Below are 21,629 nucleotides of genomic sequence, written 5' to 3'. Positions count from 1 at the left end.
CCCACAGGTAGAGGAACTTCATGAAAATATTTCCAAACTGGGTCTCTTTTATGGCCTGCTGCCATTATAGGTTTTCCCTTCTAGTGAGAGAATGGTATGATAGATCTCAAATCAATGAAGGTTACACTCAGAAAGACCTCAAGATTTCTGGAATATGCTGCTCAAACAGTTTCACTTTTGTTTCTACTGCCTGTCCCTCCCTTCTCACATTTATCTCCAGACTTCTTCTCCTTGTCCAGATCTATTCCGCCCCCAACAATCTTCTGTTCATTGAACTTTTTGAAACTTTGCACTTTTAGAGAGGTAAGGGATTGACTCTGTGTACACAAATTTGCAGAGGGACAAGAGGCTTCAGGTCTGTTATTTTTCACCTCTATATATTATTTATTTATTTATGTAAAAACATTTTTGCTGTTAACAGGCATGTTATCTCTGGAGACACAAATCCACAGTTTGAGAACTGCAAAACTAAGCATCTCTGATGGTATCTTCTTGACTGAGCAGTGAGTCCCATTGGGTAGATAGAAAGATTAACCTAAATAATCTATACTGAAGCCCCTGGAACCCCATAAAATTGGGTCCCAAATCCATGAACTATTGGAACTCATTTACAAAACTTTTCTTAAACATTAAATGAATCTATTGTCTCATACTATAGAATTAGAATTTATAATTCCTATTCCATGATGAGATACTTTTAGATTTTTTTTCATCAAAAAGAATTTTATAAAAAAAAATCCGGTTTAAATTAAAAAATCCGATTTAAATAAAAAAATCTGATTTTTAAATTTTTTTTTAAATCATTGATTTTTATCCACCTTGATTTTTTTTTATTATTATAAACCATAGGAGCATTTTATTTTAATAGACTTGTTATAATACAGGGGCACAGGAGGTTAAGAGGTACAACTGCGTGATTTGAAGGTACAGTTGTAAATGTGTTCACCAAACAGCAATAGGTGAACAGAAATAGGGGTGTGTGCTAGGATTCTGCTGAAGAAGGAACAATGGAAAGGCAGAGAAAGCTCTGTAATAAGGCAGAAAGGTAACTGCTGAGAATACTTGCAGAATCACAGCTCTCAATTACTAATAGTTAAGAGTTTAATTTTATTTCTCTGGGCTGGAGTCTGTTGCTCTTGTATGATAGTGGTCTCAGTTCAGTTCCTTATGGGCAAGCCCCACACATCAACAGTACACCTTCATAACTAGCTATAAATAGGCTGTTTTGATGGTCTCAGGCCATGACTGACTGGACAAGGTTAAAGCACTTTTTTGGTACTGGAAAGGTTGCCTTGCTGTTGCAGATACTGCCAGTCTCCATGGTTGTCAACCTGGCACCTTTCATGAACAATAAAAGAAAAATAGGTCTCCACACACTCCCCTGTTCAATTGTAAAACAGAAACAAGCTGTCTGCATAATGCTCCTGGTTTAGATCTTTAAAAAAATCAGATCTTAAAGTAAAAGAGAAAGCTATGGGGAGAAGCTTTTGTTTAGAAGGAAAGATAAAAACGGCCACACATTTCTATTTGCAGTACTGATGTCGTTATCTGTGATCATTCAGTAATGACTTCAGTGGCTTGTATCCACATTCATTTCTTTGTAGTGAAATAATATGTTTACCTGGTTTGATACCACATTCGCTTCTCTTAATATTTGCTGGTTTGCTGGTTGGGAAGATGCAATTTGCCCTTGAAGTTGAGGACTGGGGATAAGCTGCTGCTGAGAAATGACCCTTGACCGCTGCTGAGGATCTGGCTGCTGTATGTTGCTAAAGCTCAGGGACACTGTTGGCTGCTGTAAAAACATCTGAAAAAAGAAGAACTTTTTTTCTTTTTCTCTGAAATAAGCTCTCATAGCCTAAAAGGGAGATCATAATATTTCTTAATTAATTAACATTGTGCTATAGTTAATTGTGTATCATATGCCCTTTTTAGAATATACATTGTGCAATCTATTTTTTTTAAAGTATATTCACTGTTCATGAATGGTGCCCGAAGGCTGAAGTCCTCTCTCCAAACAGCAAAGCACAAGATTGTAGCTGCAGTTCAAAGGGCATTAACTCTGTTCGGGAGGGACCACCTGTGGGGATAGGAGAGTAATTCTGTGCCCATTCAATCCTTGGCCTCGCTTTTTAGCAAAGAAAGCTGACGCTGCCTTCAAATTTGTCTCCGATAGTTCAACACCATAAAGGAATGTCGGGCTGAGTCTTTTTAACGATGTCACAGCCAGGCACAAGCTCCCAATGTTGCATGGCTGGGCCCTTGTCCCTGAAAAGATATGTACGGCTATGTCTACTTTACGGAGCCTATGTCGGCATAGTTCTGCTGGCATAGCCCCCTAGTGTGGACACAGCCTACACCAGGGGTTCTCACTGCAACCCTCTTCTGACAACAAAAGTTATTACACGACCCCAGGACTGAAGCCTGAGCCTGAGCCTGCCCCAGGCGGGTGGGAGGGGGCAAAGCCAAAGCCCAAGGACTTCAGCCCCAGGTGAGGGGCCTGTAACCTGAGCCCTGCCACCCAGGGCTGAAGCCTTTGGTCTTTGGCCCCGGGCAGTGGGGCTTGGGCTTCGCTTTCAGCCCCGGGTCCCAGCAAGTCTAATGCCAGCCCTGGCGACCCCATTAAAATGGGGTCCTGATCCACAGTTTGAGAACCGCTGGCCTACACTAACAGAAAGAAACACCTCCTGCCCCCGCAACAATATCAGCTACATGGACAGCAGCGCTCTTCCCTCCACATAGCTGCATTTACACTGGGGAGTAGGTCAGCGTAGCTATGCGGGTCAGGGGTGTAGTTTGTTCATGCCCCTGACCAGCAGAGCTACACCAACATAACTTTGAAGTGTAGACCATGCCTTAATAAACTGGTGAGCACTATACTTGGGTCTAACTTCCAGTCAGATAACTATCTCCTGGTGTTACGCCTAGCCAGGTCAGGAGGGGCACTTAAAATATTATGACAAAAAGCTAACAGAGCACCTGTTATCTACTCAGTGCTTCTGTAAACAATTTGACACTACTTATTTTACTGCAAAGTGATGCAGTCTTAAAAGTTGCAGTTTCTTTTGTTTTTTCTAGGGGCTATTTCTACTGTTACAGTAGTACAGAAAAAAAAGCCATCATTTAAAACAGTATCTTATTAATGTTGCAAGTTGTCTTCGTAGTGTTTAAAACCTAGTCAGAGAAAGACATGCCACATCAGAGGCTGCAGACATTCTTCGGGCCGATTCTGATTTCACACCAGTTTTACACTTACATAAAACTATTAACTTCAGCGGAGTTACTCATGATTTACCATGGTTTAGGTAAAATCAGAATCACAACTCCATATCAGCCTCATGCCTTACAATGCATCTGAGATATGTCCAGTAACGTACACCTTGTATTACCAGTTCCCTAAACTGTCACATCCCTTACACTTCCTTTTTGGAAAGACAACACACCTTTCTTCAACAGAGCTGAGGAGCGAATGGACATGGAAGCACAGCTGCCCTCTCGTTCCTAGAGGGATTTCCTCCACCTCATGGCTGAATCACATTGGCAAGACAATATGAGAAAGTTTGAACTGCCACTGTTCAACTCTCGCTGTTCTGTAGAAAACCAGAAGTTTTTACCCTCCAGGTCTATCAAGCCAGCATCTTTTATCAATACTATCTTTTTGATAAAATGGACACTGATGAAAGGCATAGCACTAGGAGCCGAAGATTCATTTACCTTCAAGGGAGACTGGCTTGTACATTATTTGTGGGTATGGATGTTCTCATTTGTAATTCTAGCATGCTGGTCAAATTCAGCCCTTCTGCCTTTCTCTGGATGCGCTAGTCATTAACTAGACTATTTTTAAATCTGGAGCAGGCACTGAATCCCTTCAGACATCTGAGATTATACTTACTGCTCCTGTACTTTCATTTGTCAGTAAAAGCAGTAAAGGAGACTTAATGGGTTTTTTAACACTTTTGTTCAAGGACCAGAGCCCTCCTGCTAGTTCATCTTTCATCACACAGGGCTCTTGGAAACAGTTACTAATACACAGTACTGGGCTCAATATCTCTCCAATTGGGAGAGTATTTCTTGGCTGACTTCTGCACTAAAGTTCTGAAGATCCTGTGTAGGAAATGAAAATAGGGCTAGTTTCTCCACAGAGTTATCTGTTATTCATCATGGAAGGGAGTGAAAATGGGGAAGGAATGCCAGTGAAAAGCTGAAGGGAGAAAGTGGAGGCTGTATTACAGGATCCCTTCCTTCCAGGGAGCAGAAGAAAGTCCCTCCATGCTTACATCATGCAGCATGCCTGTGTTCTCTATATGGCATATTCCACTCAAACAGATACAGAAATCTGTGTGATAGTAACTCCCCTCTATCTGCACCCAATTTTATGGGTACAATCAATGATGGACAGAGATAATCAAATTAAAACATCTCCCTACCAGACCTACGAAGTGCTGCTTCCATTAACAGGGCCTTCAAACCAATGTCCCACCCTGTCCTTAAGTATATGTGGTGTGAAGCCCTTGCAGATCCTACACTTTTACTTGATGTGAGCTTCCCCGAGGCACTTTAAGCAGCATGTATGTGGGTCACTCACTGGCATCGGCTTGTGGCAGGAAGCATGCAGTTTCAAACCCGGGGACCAGGGCATGCTCCGTCCCTGGGACGACGTCCCGGAGGGGACCCCTAGCTAACTAAGCAACTACAGCTAACGGAACTATTTACAACAAGAATGAATCCAAGAAAGTCCACAGAAAAAACACTAGGAAGCTTGTAATCGCAGGAGATGTCCCGGCAACCATCACGGGTGGTAAGAAGGAACTGAGCAGGCGTGGGGTTGGCAGTGCCCCTTATACCGGCGCATGAGCTTGGGGCTCCAGGGGGCGCTAAGAATGGCCCCAAGGATACCACTATGGGGGAAAATCTCCGGCAACTGTGCATGTGAGTGTGCACATGCCTAGCATAGAATTGACATAAGCAAGCACTCGAAGAAGAACAAATGAAATTGACACTGCAAAACAAGCTGTTCACTTTCTAAATTAACTGTTTACAAGTGGAACAAAACTGCAGGTTCAAAAATTAGAAGGTATTTTTTTTAAATGTGGTTGATAGGGTGTAAATAAGATTATAATAATTCCTGGTATTACTATTTTATTCCTTTAGTTAAGGACAGTGTCCCCTGTTAACCTTTAGAAAACATGGAAGAATGCCCCGGCACAAAGCCAGCCTCAAGAGCATTACGGGCAAAATTATTACTATTATTGCAGCAGCCCTCAAAGGCAAAGGCCCCAGTCATACGTTAGTGGTACTGCACACATCTCAAGTGCGCATGTGTGTGTGTGTTTATTTTGAGGGGGTTGAAAGGCAGTGGAACCCTGAACTAAGAAATCACCCCTTCTCCATTACCCCAGTGTCCCCGCACCCCCTAGTCTGGGGCTTTGTCCTTCAGTGACCACTGCGAGCCAAGGCGTCTAACAAAGGCCTGTTTCAATCAGTGTTGGAAGTCTAACTGATCAGCATTGCCTAACACGAGTCTCTTCACACACAGCAGCTAGTTCCAACTGGCTCTTGCCAGAGCTCTTAAAGGTACAGTTCTCCACAACTCCCAGCGAATCGCCAGTTTACTCTCCAATCTTCCCACCAAGCAAGTCTCCCTCCACAGGGTATGTCTGCACTGCAGCTGGAGGTGTGATTTCCAGCTTGAGCAGATGTATACGTGCTACCTTTGATCCAGCTAGTGTGCTAAAAATAGCAGTGTAGCTGCAATGGTGCCAGCAGCGGGAGGTGACAGTAGCCTGAGTATGTACCTAGGCTCTTGGATGGGATTGTACTCCAGCAGAAAGCCGATGTTGCCACTCGTGCCACCGCTGCTACACTGCTATTTGTAGCACACTAGCTTGATGCAGTCTAGGGGCACCCTTAGTCAGCTGGAAAATGGTCAGTGCCGATGTCAGAGTGCAAATGCTCTGAGTGTTGCTCCTCCAGCTGCTGCTCTGCCCTGGGGGAAGTACAAAGGCATCTGTGCCATGGTTACCACTGGAGGTATGTGCCCAGAAGAGCTCAGTCCTGTGCTCCGGAGGTGAAATTTTAGGCCCACGCTCATCATCTGCTGTTCTGCTGCCTGGCTCCAAGGTGAATCTCTTCCCTCAGGGCTGGCACCTGTGGCAGACTATCGAGCGTCTGTGCCCCACATGGCTGATGAGGGAAAGAGGTGGGCAAAGCATGGCTGAAAGCACAGTAAAGATTTTGTTCATAGATTCTACCATCGTACAGCAGAACCAAATGAGAAACAAACCACCCACCCAAGAAATTATTCAGACCCGGACTGGCAGGCCAAAGCATTCTGGGTAAGTGCTTTGGAAATAAAACCTTTGTGGCCAGTCCCAGGGTATTGAAAATACATGCTGCTTGGTCCAGTCTAGAATATCCTCCACTGAGGGACCTTATGCCAGTGTTATAAATTAGAGAGCAATTCAGCATCTTTAAACTTATGCTGGGGCTGGGCAGCATAGGATTGGGGTAATTTTTTAGGTCAGGGTTCCACTGCCCTTTAACCCCCTCAAAACAGGCACCCAGACAGCCGCCGTGTTCTCTGCACTTGGTCTCTGTGCGCACAGTTGAGAATCTGGCCCATGGTCTTTTGGTTACCACAATCTTCCTCCTCTCTGTGAAGGTACCATCTTGCGTATTGAAAAATTCTAGTGAAAATAGTATCAGTTTCCCATATTTGAGGAAACTGTGTTGTGATCTGCCACTTTTTTCTAAAGTATGCAAACACTGGATCAGTGCATATGAATATTTAAGACTTGAGCATGAGAGAGTAATGCAATGTGCCCAATTACAGAGAGAAAGGGAGATCATCCTTTTGCTATGCTAATAACAACAACTTTCAGAAGTGTGCCAGGATTCTGAACTGAAAGACCAGTTAATTGCAGAGGGACTTTCCACTCCCATTTATCAAAATCAATGCAAAGGCACTGGAAGATGTACACTGATATATGTCTTCCTATATGTTTGAGCAGTTCCAAGAACAATGGCCTTCAATCCTGGATGGGGCTTGTGGTTGCTATATTACTATATTTACCACAACAAAAACATCACCACCATAGATTCTAAATGGAATGACTTAAGTAGCAGGATTTCTGATATGGGTCTATTAACCCCTTAATCACATAAACCTACAAACCCAAATTTATTTAATGTGTGACCTTGTATGAAGTGATTTTTTATAGTTGCTGACTATGGGTCAAATCCAAAACTCCCATTGACTTCAAGAGGGCCAGGATTTCACCTTGTATGTTTACAATGCTACTTGGCTATTAGCTGATTTTGTGATGTGAGTTTGGGATTTGTGTGCCCATAATCCTACCAATATGATAATCACAGTGGGACAAATTCATCCCCAGTGCAACACTAATACCAAGGATGATTTGACCCAATATTCTTAGTTAAATTATCAGGAAGATAGCAGTAATTCCTCCTCCAGAAACAATCTGAGATGCAGGGCGATGTCTCCACACTAGTACTTAATGATACATGAGTTGTACTGTATTGTTTATATAGTATAGTAGATACAGATAAATATAAGACTCTCAGATCCAATGAAACTTCAGTCTGAAGGTAAACACAAATTGGGGTGTGCACTTTACAGATGGAAGATTTTGTGGGACGGGGGTTTCTTCCACAGTTTTTTGAAGGCCAGAGAAGGTGTCTGGCAAATGTTATTTGTGATGCACTTCCAAGCGGGGGAGGTGGCATGCAAGTAGTCACAAATTTGGGAGTGAGTGAAAGAGACAAGCGTGGGTGGAGCATATACAGGGTTTGGAGTGCAGAAGAGTAGAGAAGGGATGTAGGCAGAGCTGTTCAACTTGATACTGAGGACTAGTAGCTCTAACTTGAAGCAAAAAGTGAATGGAAGCTAGTGAAATGAAGACCCCATCAAAGCAGTGGTGATTTCATTGTCACAGTCTGAACACCCTTCGATGAGAACTGATCATTCTGAAGTCTCTGTAGATAAAATACTCCATTAAGGAGTACTAATCTGAAAGACCACCAGCCCTTCCATTTCTTCTTGTGACTGCTAGGACAAGCCCTCCTATACAGACAGCCCTTAGCATATCTTGATTTTTGTGACTGACAGGCTCCCAGAATGATATCCTGATCCAGATGAATTAGTTTTCTCAAGTTCTGATTTCTTTGACTCTGAAAATAAAATGAAAACAGCCCACACTAAGAAATACAGAGTCTGAAAACGATCTGTTTGCCTCTTGTGATGACACTGACATTACTCACCTGTATACTGGAATCCTGGACCAAGCAGAGCTGTTGCTGTATTTTATGGAGCTCTTCCTGCTGCCACCGAATGTTGGCCTGCAGGATCCGAGTTCGCTGTTCCAGCTGTTCCTTGATAGTCTGGAACATGTTAAATTGTGCCGAGAACTTAAAAAGAGAAAACAAACAACCATGTGTCTTTCTTGTCATTATGGTAGGAATTGTGCTCTGTGCTATTGTATTCTATATGGGTTTCTTGTTTGCAAAATGTAGTCAAAATATATTTTTTATATACGCTAACATCTGGACACCATGGAATCTTCTTTTCTATTTTCCATCTCAGGCATATCTGTTCAAATGACAGAGCTTCTTCAATATTACCCGATTACATTGATCTCCTCCTGAAGGGGGTTCTTTGTTATCTTATTAATCATCAGCTGGTACTTTTGTACTTGTGTCACCAAAAAGTCTTAATCGGATGAGGAATTAGTGCAATACTGTGTACCAGCCTATAACACTGATGAGCAATCACTAAACGATAGCATCATCCCACAAAAGTAAGTTTAGGAGCACTTTGGGTATGTCTACAGTACAAACACTACAGTGGCTATGGCGCAGCAGCTACACTGCTGTTGCATTGTAGTTTAGAAACTTGCTACAGCGACAGAAGGGATTTTTCTATCACTAAAGAATCCGCCCCTACCCCAAGAGGTGGTAACTAGATCAGTGGAAGAATTCTTCCATCAGCCTAGCCATATCTACACTGGGGCTTAGGTTAGCTCAACAATGTCTCTCAGGGGGTGTGAATTTTTCACACCCTTGAGCAACATAGCTAGGTCGACCTAAATTTTAGGTGTAGAGCAGGTCTTGGTTTGGAGTGTCATATATCACCAAATGAGCTACAATAATAGTAACAGTTCCCTATTTTTTTCAAGTAGAAATGATGTGTTATATCAGGTTTTTCTATTGATTTTTTTGGTACCATAATGAGATTTCCAGTTACATTAGTTGTGAACACCTTCTGTATGTATACACAAGTGGTATTTGGAGTTATTTTAATGTTTTTATTATATTACTGTCACACATGACATAAGTTAATAGCTGCCATCAACTCAATAGAGGAGGGCAATTCTCAATATTATATAAAACAGAGATCACAGTAGTAGGATTCAATAAGAGCGTAAATAATCAAATATTAGAGTTACATAGTACAATGTGAACTCATTCAATAATTGCAGAAGATTGTAGCATATGATAACAAAGAAATACTTATATTTAACTGGTGTTTAGGGTAGGATCCAAAGCCCATTGAAGTCAACTGAAAGATTGCCACTGAGTTCAGTGGGCACTGGCTCAGTTCCTGAGTGTCCTTTATAAGATGAGTTCATTCATGTTCTAAAAATAGGAGCAACATTTTGGAAAAAACTATAGGGTAATATTTTAAAATCAGTAAAGTTTTCCATAATGTGTATCTCACACCTTTCTGAAACATGCAGTTCTACCTGGGGGAATCTTTTGATTCCCATGGTTCAATCAAAGAACACTTTGCTTTGACCAAAAGACATTAGAGGTTAAGATAGTGGGTTCTTTTAAAATGGATATGTGCTACTGGGCAAAAAGATGTCAGTGGCTGGATCCTCTGAAATTAATGGTGTTGCACTTGCTCACACCATGTCTGAATTCCACCTACTTAATGACAGAACTATGCTGCTGCCACATAGGCCTAAGAGCTCCCAGCAACTCAAGGGAAGTCATCAAGGGAACTAAAAGGCACATTTAGCTTTGAACTGAGGGAATAACCAATTTTCAGAACTGCAGAAGGTGGGGGTTTTTTAAACTGCATATATGCTTGTTAGGTCATGCTGTGTGACTAACAAGTTAACCAAAGCCGCACAAAAGAGAAGAGTAGGTTAAAAATATTGTTAGGGAAGAAACAATGGAAATTGATAGCAAATTGTTTTTGTTATTGGGACGTGAATCATCTTGCCAAAAATGACAGGTTTCAGAGTAGCAGCTGTGTTAGTCTGTATCTGCAAAAAGAACAGGAGTACTTGTGGCACCTTAGAGACTAACAAATTTATTTCAGCATAAGCTTTCATGGGCTACAGCTCACTTCTTCAGATGTGTAAAATGGAACACACAGACAGAAGATATTCAGCTTATGCTGAAATAAATTTGTTAGTCTCTAAGGTGCCACAAGTACTCCTGTTCTTCTTGTCAAAAATGTTAAGTTTGAAAATGTATCCAGTGCAAAGGACAAAACAAAATGATTCTCTGAAGACTTGTGCTAAACTCTATTGTAATTAGGTCAAAACTGTTTAATTTTTTTGTAGCTGGAAATTTGGGGGGAGGGGTAATGGAATACGTAACTGTCTAGACAGATTCACTGATGTCAATGGTGACATTTCTAACCATATTTTGTAACGTGATAAAAAAAGGGGTCTATAAAAGATCCATAGATTGTAACACAGCTTGGGGCAGGCGAGTGGGAGACTGGACCCCAGTATTGATGAGCGTCTCCTTTTTCTGTTTGTGCTCCGTGATTTTAGATGCCTCATCTTTGATTAGTAAACCAAACTGAGCCTGACCATTTGATAGAACCAATTCTTTAAAGTTCCAAGGGGCGAGGGGAGCGAATCAAGGGGCAGTCTGGTATTGGTGAGTCTGTATGGCACATTGGATTTCAGTGGAGCTATGCTGATATACCAGATGAGGATCTAGCCTATGATATTGAGATTTCATTCACAGAACTGCTTTGCTTTAAAGCAGTTCCATATGTGAAGGGAAATACCTCCTCCCCCATATTCCCTCCAGCAAACATCCGAATTATCCATGTAAACTTTCTGAAGGGGAGAAGGGAAGAGAACTTTAAAATGATTTTCCTTTGTATTTACACATATAGAAGAGGAGGTAACTTTCCACCAAATCGAAGGTCACTGTTCAGAGAGATTTCCTTGCCTCAGTAATCCTCCCATCTTCTCATATTCATTTAGTATGATCTATGTTGAGGTTAGTTGGCAGTCCTGGAGAGCTCAGAAATTGGGATATTGGGACATCCCACTTTCAGTTGCTGTAAGAGATTTCTAGTCTCCACATTGAATTCAGCAAGAGTGAGGAGTATTCAGTGCCTTGCAGGACTGGTCCCAGGGTGTTAATTGAAGGTAGGCAAATATTGAACCATGTGTTAAGTTGAGTTTTCCCTAAGGCATTGGTATCCAGAACATTTTTGCCTTTCAACAATAGCCCCATCACATTAAATCCAGCACCTCTGCTCAGCTCGAAAACAGACTCAAAATTCCTTAGAGGGCAGGACTAGCTCTAACTCTTATTCTATCCCAAATAGAAAATATTAACCTGACTCATGGGTGAGTGCAAACCTCTGTTTGGGGAACAAGATAAGTGGCTCCAAAAGAGCATGAAACTCTACTTGCTCAAAGATGACCAAATGTTTCTCTGGATCCTCTTGGTACTATGCCATTAGGGAGTGGAACTATGCTATCCAGCAGTACATGATTGGATTAGGCAAAGCTAATCCCTGCTCCACCATGGATCTATTGAGGTGGGTTTGTTTTTTAAAACTCACTCGTGGAAACTAGTTCCCCCATATGAATTCTATTACGAAGGCTTGAAACGCCTCTCAGTCCTTGAAAGGCACCTCTTCTATCAGACAGTTTTGAAAGAAAGAACAATTTTAGGCAAATGGTTCATTCTGACTGCCTAACCAGGCTATAAAATACTCATTCCAACTCACATAAACTTTTTTTAGATGCTTTGGGAAACAAATGTGATTTTCCTCAAATAATTTTCTAATAAATAATTTGTATGCCTAGATATTAGTTTTAAATTTGTTCTAGAAAGTAAGTGCCAAAAGACATTGCTTCTGATTGAAATAAATTATCAACATTATTTTTAATCAGCATGTTCTCATATTTAGCTAGATTCACTTTTAGTATTTCATTCCATATTTTCCTCTTTGTGTTTCTTCTTTTACTAGCACATTTAAACAAAAACAATTAGCTGGTTTGTTAAACATATGTCACTAAAGGCAGAAGTTTAGAGACACTTTTTTTTTGTTCAATTAATCTTTCTGCTATCCTGTGATTCAGTGTAGAAAACAGAGTTATACTACAGCCTAGCAATGGCACCTACCAGGAAAAGGTTCCATTGTTTTCCTAAGAGGATAGGTGAGCAGCCTTGAATCTGTACCTTACAATATTTACCTCAAGAGCTCTTGTTTCCTAATTAGGAAACAAGCTGTAAGCTTATAACAAATGATAGAGCTTAACTCAAGGTATTCCACATACTATTCTAACTATTTTACTCCATGCATCTGAAGACGTGGGTTTTTTACCCACGAAAGCTTATGCCCAAATAAATCTGTTAATCTTTAAGGCCTTGTCTACATTACAAGACTATTTCGAATCTACTTAAGTCGAATTTGTGGATTCGACCTTATGAAGTCGAATTTGTGTATCCACAGTAAATACACTAATTCGAATTTCTGAGTCCACAGTAACGGGGCTGGCGTCGACTTTGGAAGCGGTGCACTGTGGGAAGCTATCCCACAGTTCCCGCAGTCCCCGCTGCCTATTGGAATGCTGGGTAGAGCCCCCAATGCCTGCTGGGGGGAAAAATGTGTCGAGGGTGCTTTTGGGTAACTGTTGTCATTGAACCGTCAATCACGCCCTCCCTCCCTGAAAGCTCCGGCGGGAAATCTGTTCGCGCCCTTCTCTGGTCGGTTACAGCGCGGACGCCACAGCACTGCGAGCATGGAGCCCGCTGCGATCATCGCTGCACTTATGGCCGTTGTCAACTCCTCGCACCTTATCGTCCACCTCTTCCACAGTCAGCTGCTGAGAAATCGGGCGAGGAGGCTCCGGCAGCGCGGTGAGGACAGGAATTCACAGAGTGGCGCAGACCTCTCACAAAGCAGGGTACGCCGCGCAGTGGAGATCATGGTGGCAATGGGTCAAGTTCATGGTGTGGAACGGCGATTCTGGGCCCGGGAAACAAGCACGGACTGGTGGGACCGCATAGTGCTGCAGGTCTGGGATGAATCACAGTGGCTGCGAAACTTCAGGATGCGTAAGGGCACTTTCCTTGAACTCTGTGACTTGCTGTCCCCTGCCCTGAAGCGCCAGGACACCCGGATGCGAGCAGCCCTGAGTGTGCAGAAGCGAGTGGCCATAGTCCTCTGGAAACTTGCAATGCCAGAGAGTTACCGGTCAGTAGCGAACCACTTTGGCGTGGGCAAATCTACCGTGGGGGTTGCTGTGATTCAAGTAGCCCACGCAATCGTTGAGCAACTTCTCTCAAAGGTAGTGACTCTCGGAAACGTCCAGGACATCATAGATGGCTTCGCCGCGATGGGATTCCCAAACTGCGGTGGGGCTATAGATGGGACTCACATCCCTATCCTGGCACCAGCCCACCAGGCCAGCGAGTACATTAACCGAAAGGGCTACTTTTCAATGGTGCTGCAAGCACTGGTAGACCATAGGGGACGTTTTACCAACATCTTCGTTGGGTGGGCGGGCAAGGTTCATGATGCGCGTGTGTTCAGGAACTCTGGTCTGTTTAAACGCCTCCAGGCAGGTACTTTCTTCCCGGACCACAAACTAACGGTTGGGGATGTGCAGATGCCTACAGTGATCCTCGGGGACCCAGCCTACCCGCTAATGCCCTGGCTCATGAAGCCCTATACAGGCGCCTTGGACAGAGAGAAGGAACTCTTCAACTACCGGCTGAGCAAGTGCAGAATGGTGGTGGAGTGTGCTTTCGGACGTCTCAAGGGGAGATGGCGGAGCCAGGGGCGGCTCTACAAATTTGGCCGCCCCAAGCAGTCATGCCCGGGAGGCGCGGAGCTTACTGACTCGCTCGGACATCAGCGAAAAGAAAATCCCCATAGTTATTGCTGCTTGCTGTGTGCTACACAATCTCTGTGAGAGCAAGGGCGAGACCTTTTTGTCCGGATGGGAGGTTGAGGCAAATCGCCTGGCTGCAGTTTACGCTCAGCCAGACACCCGTGCCGAGAGAATATCCCAGCGGGAAGCGCTGTGTATCCGGGAGGCTTTGAAAGCAAGTTTCCTCGGAGAGCAGGGTAACCTATGACTCTCCACTTGCTTTCAAGAGAAACTGACCCTGGGCCTGTGTCTGTATGTGTCGATTTCGATCTGCGGTTACATACCCCGTTCTCCAAGTTTCCCCCACTTCCAAAGCACGTTTTAAAGCAAATTAATTGTTACACTCATTATTAATAAATCTTTGTTTTACTTTGCATTTCTGTTCAGGTGTTGAAACATGGACGCATACTGTGCTGGGCACGGTGTGCACTGATGTACAGACCGCTTGTTCCATAGAGGAATGACATCCTCCTGCTCCTACATAGGTCTCTGGGGTGGGGGACGGTTGCAAGTGGTTGTGCATGAAGGGGAGGGATTGCAGGAAGGGGTGGGTTTGCAGGAAGGGGCGAGTGGTGCCTTCTTTGGATAGGGGTTTGGATGACGGCAGTGGGCTGCGGGTTTGGGCGTAGGAAGGGGTGAGGGGTGTGGGGGAAGGGTGAGTATCTGTCCGTGGATGAGGGCTCTTGTTGGGGCTCAGGGCAGCGGAGAGGCTCGTTGCTACGGTGGAAGTGCATGGTAAGGGCAGCGTGCCTTAACATTAAGGGGGTGGCAGGCGCTAGGACCCTGGACAAGCATACACATCACAGAATGACCCGGGGCAGCATACACCACACAGAGTGACCCTGGTGCCTACTGACTGCAGTGTGTGTGTGCCCTGCAGTTGATCATGCCCCCAAGTCTGTACCCTAGTAATGTAGGCTATACCGTGCAATTATAAATCCCCTCCCCCCCATACACAAAAAAATCCTCTGACACGAAAGATGTGACCGAAACAGTGAATAACAGCAAACAGCTTTTAATAATCTAATACACAGTGGGGGGATGAAACTCGGATTTGGGACTGGGTGAGCCTGTAAAGGAAGGACTTCTACAAATGTATAGCATGAGAGGTGTGTGGTACATTAGCGCTATGCAGTGGTGCAGTGACAGTTCTCACGGCCCCTACCGCCCCTCCATCTTGTACTTTTGGGTGAGGGGGGGGCAGGACTTCTTGGCGGGGGAGGGCGGTTGCAGATACACTGCAGGGGGGCTCTGTCCTCCTGCCTGCGGTCCTGCAGAACATCAACAAGGCGCCGGAGCGTGTCCGTTTGCTCCCTCATTAGGCCAAGCAGCGTTTGAGTCGCCTGCTGGTCTTCCTGCCGCCACCTATCCTCCCGTTCGATGTGTGTGCGATGCTGTTGACATAGGGTCTCCCTCCACTGTCTCTGCTCTGCCGCCTCGGCTCTGGAGCAGGCCATCAGTTCCGCAAACATCTCGTCCCTAGTCTTTTTCTTTCGCCGCCTAATCTGAGCCAGCCTCTGCGAGGGGGACACCGGGGCAGTCCGGGAAAGAGCCGAAGCTGTGTGATGGGAAAAGTAACTGATTTCCTTGAACAGATACATGTTTGCGAACAGTGAACACAGTCTAGTCAGTTTCTCTGAACAAGACCATACAGGGCAACAAGTCTCACGAGATCTCAGGACAAGTTCGAGATTTCGGAATACGCTCTCATTGGCTGCGGCATTGCACAGGAGAGCGGACAAGTGGGGAGAGACAGCTGAATCCGTCTAGCAGACAGTCCTGGTAAGCCTTACAGTACATTCTGCTTATCAGTTAATGGATAGCTGTGCCCTCCCGCTAAAGGCAATCTGGAAATCATATACTCTGACCCTTTTCCAGCCACTCCCGCCAGTGCACGGGAAAGATCAATGTATGCTTTTCCTATGTGGCCTACAACACGTGGCTGTTAAGCGAGGGTCATTGTTATGCAAAGTAAAAGTCAACCATTCACAACAGTAACAATACACTAATTGCCCTAATTAGATGCAGCATTTCATGAACGAGATCACCCTGATGCGGGTCCCTCGGAGTCACAAAGAGCGGATGCTAAGGGAAGCCCTGCAGAGACCAGGACCATATGCGGCCATGCTTGTGGAGGCGATGATTCCCATCTACATAAGGATGTCCTGGCGCGGAAGAGTGTGCTTCCACGGAGCACCCAACAAGGCACCTCTCCCCAGGAACCTCCTGCGGAGGCTTTTCGAGGACCTAAATGAGACCTTTCTTGAATTGTCCCTGGAGGATTATTGTTCAATCCCTATATGTGTGGACCTACTTTTCGTATAGTTTTTCATTGAAAATTTTATATATAGTATTTCTATTTTTTTATACCTGTTTTATAAAAAATAAATGTTTACGTTTATAGCACTTACCGCCTGATCCTTCCCCTGATTCAGAGTCCGGGTTAACGGCCGGGGAGGGTTGGTAGGGGATCTCTGTGAGGGTGATGAAGAGATCCTGGCTGTCAGGGAAAGCGGTTTTGTGTTCGCTGTCGCCTGCGCCGTCCTCCACAGACCCTTCCTCATCTTCCCCATCGGCGAACATCGAGGAGGAACTGTCCAGGTTCACTATGCCATCCACTGAGTCCACGGTCACTGGTGGGGCAGTGGTGGCAGACCCACCTAGAATGGCATGCAGTGCCTCGTAGAAGCGGCATGTCTGGGGCCGGGCTCCGGAGCGTCCGTTTGCCGCTCTGACTTTTTGGTAGCCTTGTCTCAGGTCCTTGATTTTCACGCGGCACTGCATTGCATCCCGGCTGTATCCTTTCTCTATCATTGCTTTGGAGACCTTCTAGAAGATCTTTACATTCCGCTTGCTGGAGCGCAGCTCCGACAGCACAGACTCCTCGCCCCACACACCGATCAGATCCAGGACTTCCCGGTCTGTCCATGCTGGGGACCTCTTTCTATTCTTGGATTGGCCGGACTCCTCTGCTGGAGAGCTCTGCATCGTTGCAGGTGCTGCGGAGCTCGCCCCGATGTCCAGCCAGGACATCAGATTCAAAGTGCCCAGACAGGAAAATGAATTCAAATTTTCCCGGGTCATTTCCTGTGTGGCTGGTCAGAGAATCCAAGCTCCGACTGCTGTCCAGAGCGTCAACAGAGTGGTGCACTGTGGGATAGCTCCCGGAGCTACTAAGTTCGATTTGCATCCACACCTAGCCTAATTCGAGCTAGCCATGTCGAATTTAGCGTTACTCCACCTGTCGGGGTGGAGTACCGAATTCGAACTAAAGAGCCCTCTAGTTCGAATTAAATGGCTTCCTGGTGTGGACGGTTGAGCGGTTAATTCGAATTAACGCTGCTAAATTCGAATTAAAGTCCTAGTGTAGACCAGGCCTAAGGTGACACCAGACTCCTCATTGTTTTTATTCTAACTCTAATATCAGTGCCTGATTAAATTACTGATCATCTCACTGTAATAATTCTAAATTTCTGTGGTGTACTCAGAAAAGTGAAAATCACGAAGTACCAGTTTTCCAAACAATAATAAATATCAAATATGGCTAAAATGTGAAAGACAAAATCTGTGAGATATCTGGATGCTGCTTATCATCATTTTGTTCACGATTTGTTGTGTTAATATGAAAGACAGCAACACTTTCTACTCTTTCTTTCTGCCTTTTTAGTAACATCTGTGCATTCTCAGACACAATAATGACTATTATTCATTCATTAATGTGTTTTGGTGGGATTTTTAGTGCATTACTGTGAAAAAGACAAATCAACTAATATGTTAATAGACAGGATTTTGTTTTTTAAGATGATCATTTACATTCAAACTACATTCAGTCATAATTGTGTTTTAGATTTAATTTAAAAAACCATAGGCTAACAAAAGCAGCAAAGAATCCTGTGGCACCTTATAGACTAACAGACGTTTTGCAGCATGAGCTTTCGTGGGTGAATACCCACTTTGTCAGATGCAACCAGACTAACACGGCTACCTCTTTGATATAGGCTAACAAGCAGGTCAGACATAAAACAGTATTTAGGCTAGGACAAAAATATTTGTTTAAAATAAAGTCGTCATAGGCAAAGCATTTAGAGTACATCTACACTGCAAAAAAATCCCCTGTGACAGTGAGTCTCCAAGCCCAGGTCAACTGACTCTGGCTCCTGGGACTTGTGCTGGCAGGCAAAGAATAGCAGTGTAGGCGCTTGGGTTGGAGCCTGGGCTCTGAGATCCTTCCCCTTTGCTGGGTCTCACCAGGCTCCAGTTCAATCACCTACAAAGATATTTTTAGCCTCACAGTGAGAGGGTGAGTCAGTTGACCTGGCTGAGACTTGTTACCGCTGGGTTTTTTTTTGGTGTGTAGACATACCCTTGCACACAGGTGCCAGTGGTGCAAGTAAAATCCATTTCTTACCAGTATGGGCAGGGGCACCAGCTAAGGGAGGCACATGACCTCCCCACGTGACCCTCCATGTGATTCCTCACCGCCCCGCCCCCAGCCTGGGGCCCCCACGCTCTCCCCATCTCTCCCATTTACCTGGGGCAGGGGGGCTCTGTCCTCCTCCTGCTGCGCTGGAAACTTCAGGGCAGGACTGTCCCGGGAACCGCAGCGGGGAAAGGAGCAGAACCCCCAGACCCACCCCCTGCCCTTCCATGGAGCTGAGTCTCCGTCCTCCCTCTGTGTACCACAGCAGCAGCCAAGCCGGAGGACAGGGCTGGGGGGGGGGCAAGGCTGGGGGTGGTACAGTCTCCGGAGACGCGGCCGGCGTTCTGCTCCTTTCCCCGCTGCTGCCCCTCCCAGCAGGGAAAGGAGCAGAATTCCCAGCCTTGCCCCCCAGCCCTCTCCTCCGGCGGGGCTGCTGCTGTCTCTTTCTGGTACACCGGACCGGCTATAAATAGCTTGCTGATCCGGCGTACTGGAGCGTACCGGCCTACTTGCACTGCTGATAGGTGCTGGCTTTTGTTTTTGCTAGTGGGTGCTTCTGAAGAGGTATATGTGTTTGAGGGGGGTGGGGAGAGGAAAGGGCTCTGCCAGTTTTGGGGGGAAGCTATTTTCAGCATATTTATAGACTTCTTCCATATTCTCGTTATTGAATATGTGTTAATCATTGGTATCTTTACTATTTTAATAATGATTCATTTTTTATGAACAGCATAATTACAGTATATTAAAATCACTGCAATCACCTACAAGCTGTGTTCATTAATGTCCCAGTTTAAAGACATTACGTCTTACTGATGAACATAAGAACATAAGAACGGCTGTATTGGGTCAGACCAAAGGTCCATCTAGCCCAGTATCCTGTCTACCGACAGAGGCCAATGCCAGGTGCCCCAGAGGGAGTGAACCTAACAGGTAATGATCAAATGTTCTCTCCCCTGCCATCCATCTCCACCCTCTGACAAACAGAGGCTAGGGACACCATCCTTTACCCATCCTGGCTAATAGCCATTTATGGACTTAAACTCCATGAATTTATCCAGTTCCCTTTTAAACGCTGTTATAGTCCTAGCTTTCACAACCTCCTCAGCAGTGATGAGCTGCTAAAATCTTAACAACCGGTTCCCTATAAAAAGTTCTGATTTAAGGGATGTGCCACAGCATGTATTTTCTGTACCAATAGGGTTACCATACGTCCGTATTTTCCTGGGAGGAATTTTTGAGAACTGAAAAGCGATTTAAGAACTGAAAAGCCTGACATGTCCAGGAAAATACAGATGTATGTTAACCCTACCTAAAGTTCTTTTTTAAAAAGATGGGGCTGAACTAGAAATGAGCTCCTTTTCACATGTGTGGGTCCCCGCCACTCCCTTGGGGTGTGCTAGGGTGACCAGATGTCCCAATTTTATAGGGACAGTCTCAATTTTTGGATCTTTTTCTTATATAGGCTCCTATTACCCCTCACCCCATCCCGATTTTTCACACTTGCTGTCTGGTCACCCTAGGGTGTGCACGTGTGGGTCCCAGCTGCTCCCTGCCCCCCCTCATTGAAACAGGTGTGCAGGGTTACTGCCCTGAGAACTGCAGGGCACCAATGGACATGGGGCTGGCTGCAGACAGGGGCGTGGGGCAGGGATAGCTGGAGGCAGGGAGTGTGACACGGGCTGGCTGCAACAGGGGCTGGCTGTGGGCAGGTGATGCAGACAGGGACTGGCTTTGGGTGACTGCGGGCAGGGGGTGGCTGCGGACGGCTATGGGCAGGGGGCGGCTGCGGGCAGGGGGTGGCTGCGGACGGCTATGGGCAGGGGGCGGCTGCGGGCAGGGGGTGGCTACGGGCAGGGGCTGTGGCAGGGGCTGGCTGCTGTGGGCAGAGGCTGGCTGCGGGTGGCTGTGGCAGGGGTGGCTGCAGGCAGGGGGTGGGCAAGGGCTGGCTGCGGGTGGCTGCGGGCAGGGGGTGGCTGTGGCAGGGGGCGGCTGCGGGCAGGGGGGGTGGCTGCAGGCAGGGGCTGACTGCTGCGGGCAGGGAAGGTGGGGGGGGGCAGTACTCACACGGGGAGAGCGGCTGGGAGCAGCAGGACGCAGCCGGGGACTCACCAGGCAGCAGCAGCAGCAGGAGCCCCATGGCCAGAAGTCCAAGGAGCAGCAGCAACAGGGCCAGGATGCAGCCCACATGGCTCCCGCAGCGCAGCGCCCCCCGGCGGCCGGGACAGGGAATTACAGGCTTCCCGGCCAGAGCCCATCAAAGCTTCCCTTGCAGGGAAGCCAGTTAACAAGCGGTTCTAAAACCGCTTCTAAATTTAACAACTGGTTCGTGCGAACCGGCTCCAGCTCACCCCTGTCTGTTTCAGGAAGTCACACCTCTACTAGAGGCAACAAAAACTTATGGTCTGGTTCTTCTTTACTCTAATTATCAAATGAAATTTCCATCCACTTTAAGATCTCTTTACAGTGCCAGAACCATGGGCAGTGGGTGATCTGCTGGCTCAGAGAGGCTATCCCCTGGCCAGCCTCGCCCCCCTTCCCCTGCCAGAGCCCCCACGTGGCCACCAGTCCCCCTCCTCCCAGCATGCCAGGCACGTGGCACGCGGTACCCCCCCTCCAGCCTCTCCCCTCCCCGTAGCACAGGGCAGGCAGCCCACTCCCTTCGCAAGCGCCAGGGGACTCCACAGCACTGGGTGGCCCCAGCCACCCCAAGTCCCAGCCACGCCCACCCTAGCCCCAGCCCACTTCCCTGAAGAGGAGTAGCCGGCCTGCCTGGGCTGGGTTTGGGCCAAGGGGGAAGGGCAAGCAGGAGGGGACCTTCTGGTGGAGCATGGGTGGGGCCATGCTGGGCTGTTTGCGGAGGTATATCCCCTGCCCCAGCCTATGATACGTGCCACCCATGGCCAGAACCATGTAAAAGGGCCTTTGTGTAAACTAGACTTGTGCTGCAAGGGCATAGGTGCTGAGTCTGTGGGTGCTGCGGGGCTCAAGCACACACAGAAAAAAATAGGGGGTGCTCAGCACCCATGAGCCATAGTGGTTCCTGACCC

The 21,629-nt window shown here is 46.2% G+C and overlaps 1 protein-coding gene and 1 long non-coding RNA gene across 2 annotated transcripts in view; one reads left to right on the top strand and one right to left on the bottom strand.

Moving 5' to 3' along the window:
* The window catches only part of NPAS2 (neuronal PAS domain protein 2), a 158,410-nt gene that overhangs the window by 8,901 nt on the left and 127,880 nt on the right, over positions 1 to 21,629 (bottom strand). The window contains exons 16-17 of the mRNA XM_045005967.1: positions 8,281 to 8,427; positions 1,622 to 1,807 (exon numbers count right to left, since the gene is read on the bottom strand). Coding sequence (XP_044861902.1) covers positions 1,622 to 1,807; positions 8,281 to 8,427 — 333 coding nt within the window. The remainder of the gene's footprint in view (positions 1 to 1,621; positions 1,808 to 8,280; positions 8,428 to 21,629) is intronic.
* The window catches only part of LOC123364140, a 50,274-nt gene that overhangs the window by 3,836 nt on the left and 24,809 nt on the right, over positions 1 to 21,629 (top strand). The gene's annotated exons all lie outside the window — the stretch shown is intronic.

The sequence above is a fragment of the Mauremys mutica genome, chromosome 1, assembly GCF_020497125.1.
Source record: "Mauremys mutica isolate MM-2020 ecotype Southern chromosome 1, ASM2049712v1, whole genome shotgun sequence".
In the NCBI taxonomy this organism is placed as follows: Eukaryota; Metazoa; Chordata; order Testudines; family Geoemydidae; genus Mauremys; species Mauremys mutica.
This window is presented reverse-complemented; position numbering and strand designations above follow the sequence as displayed.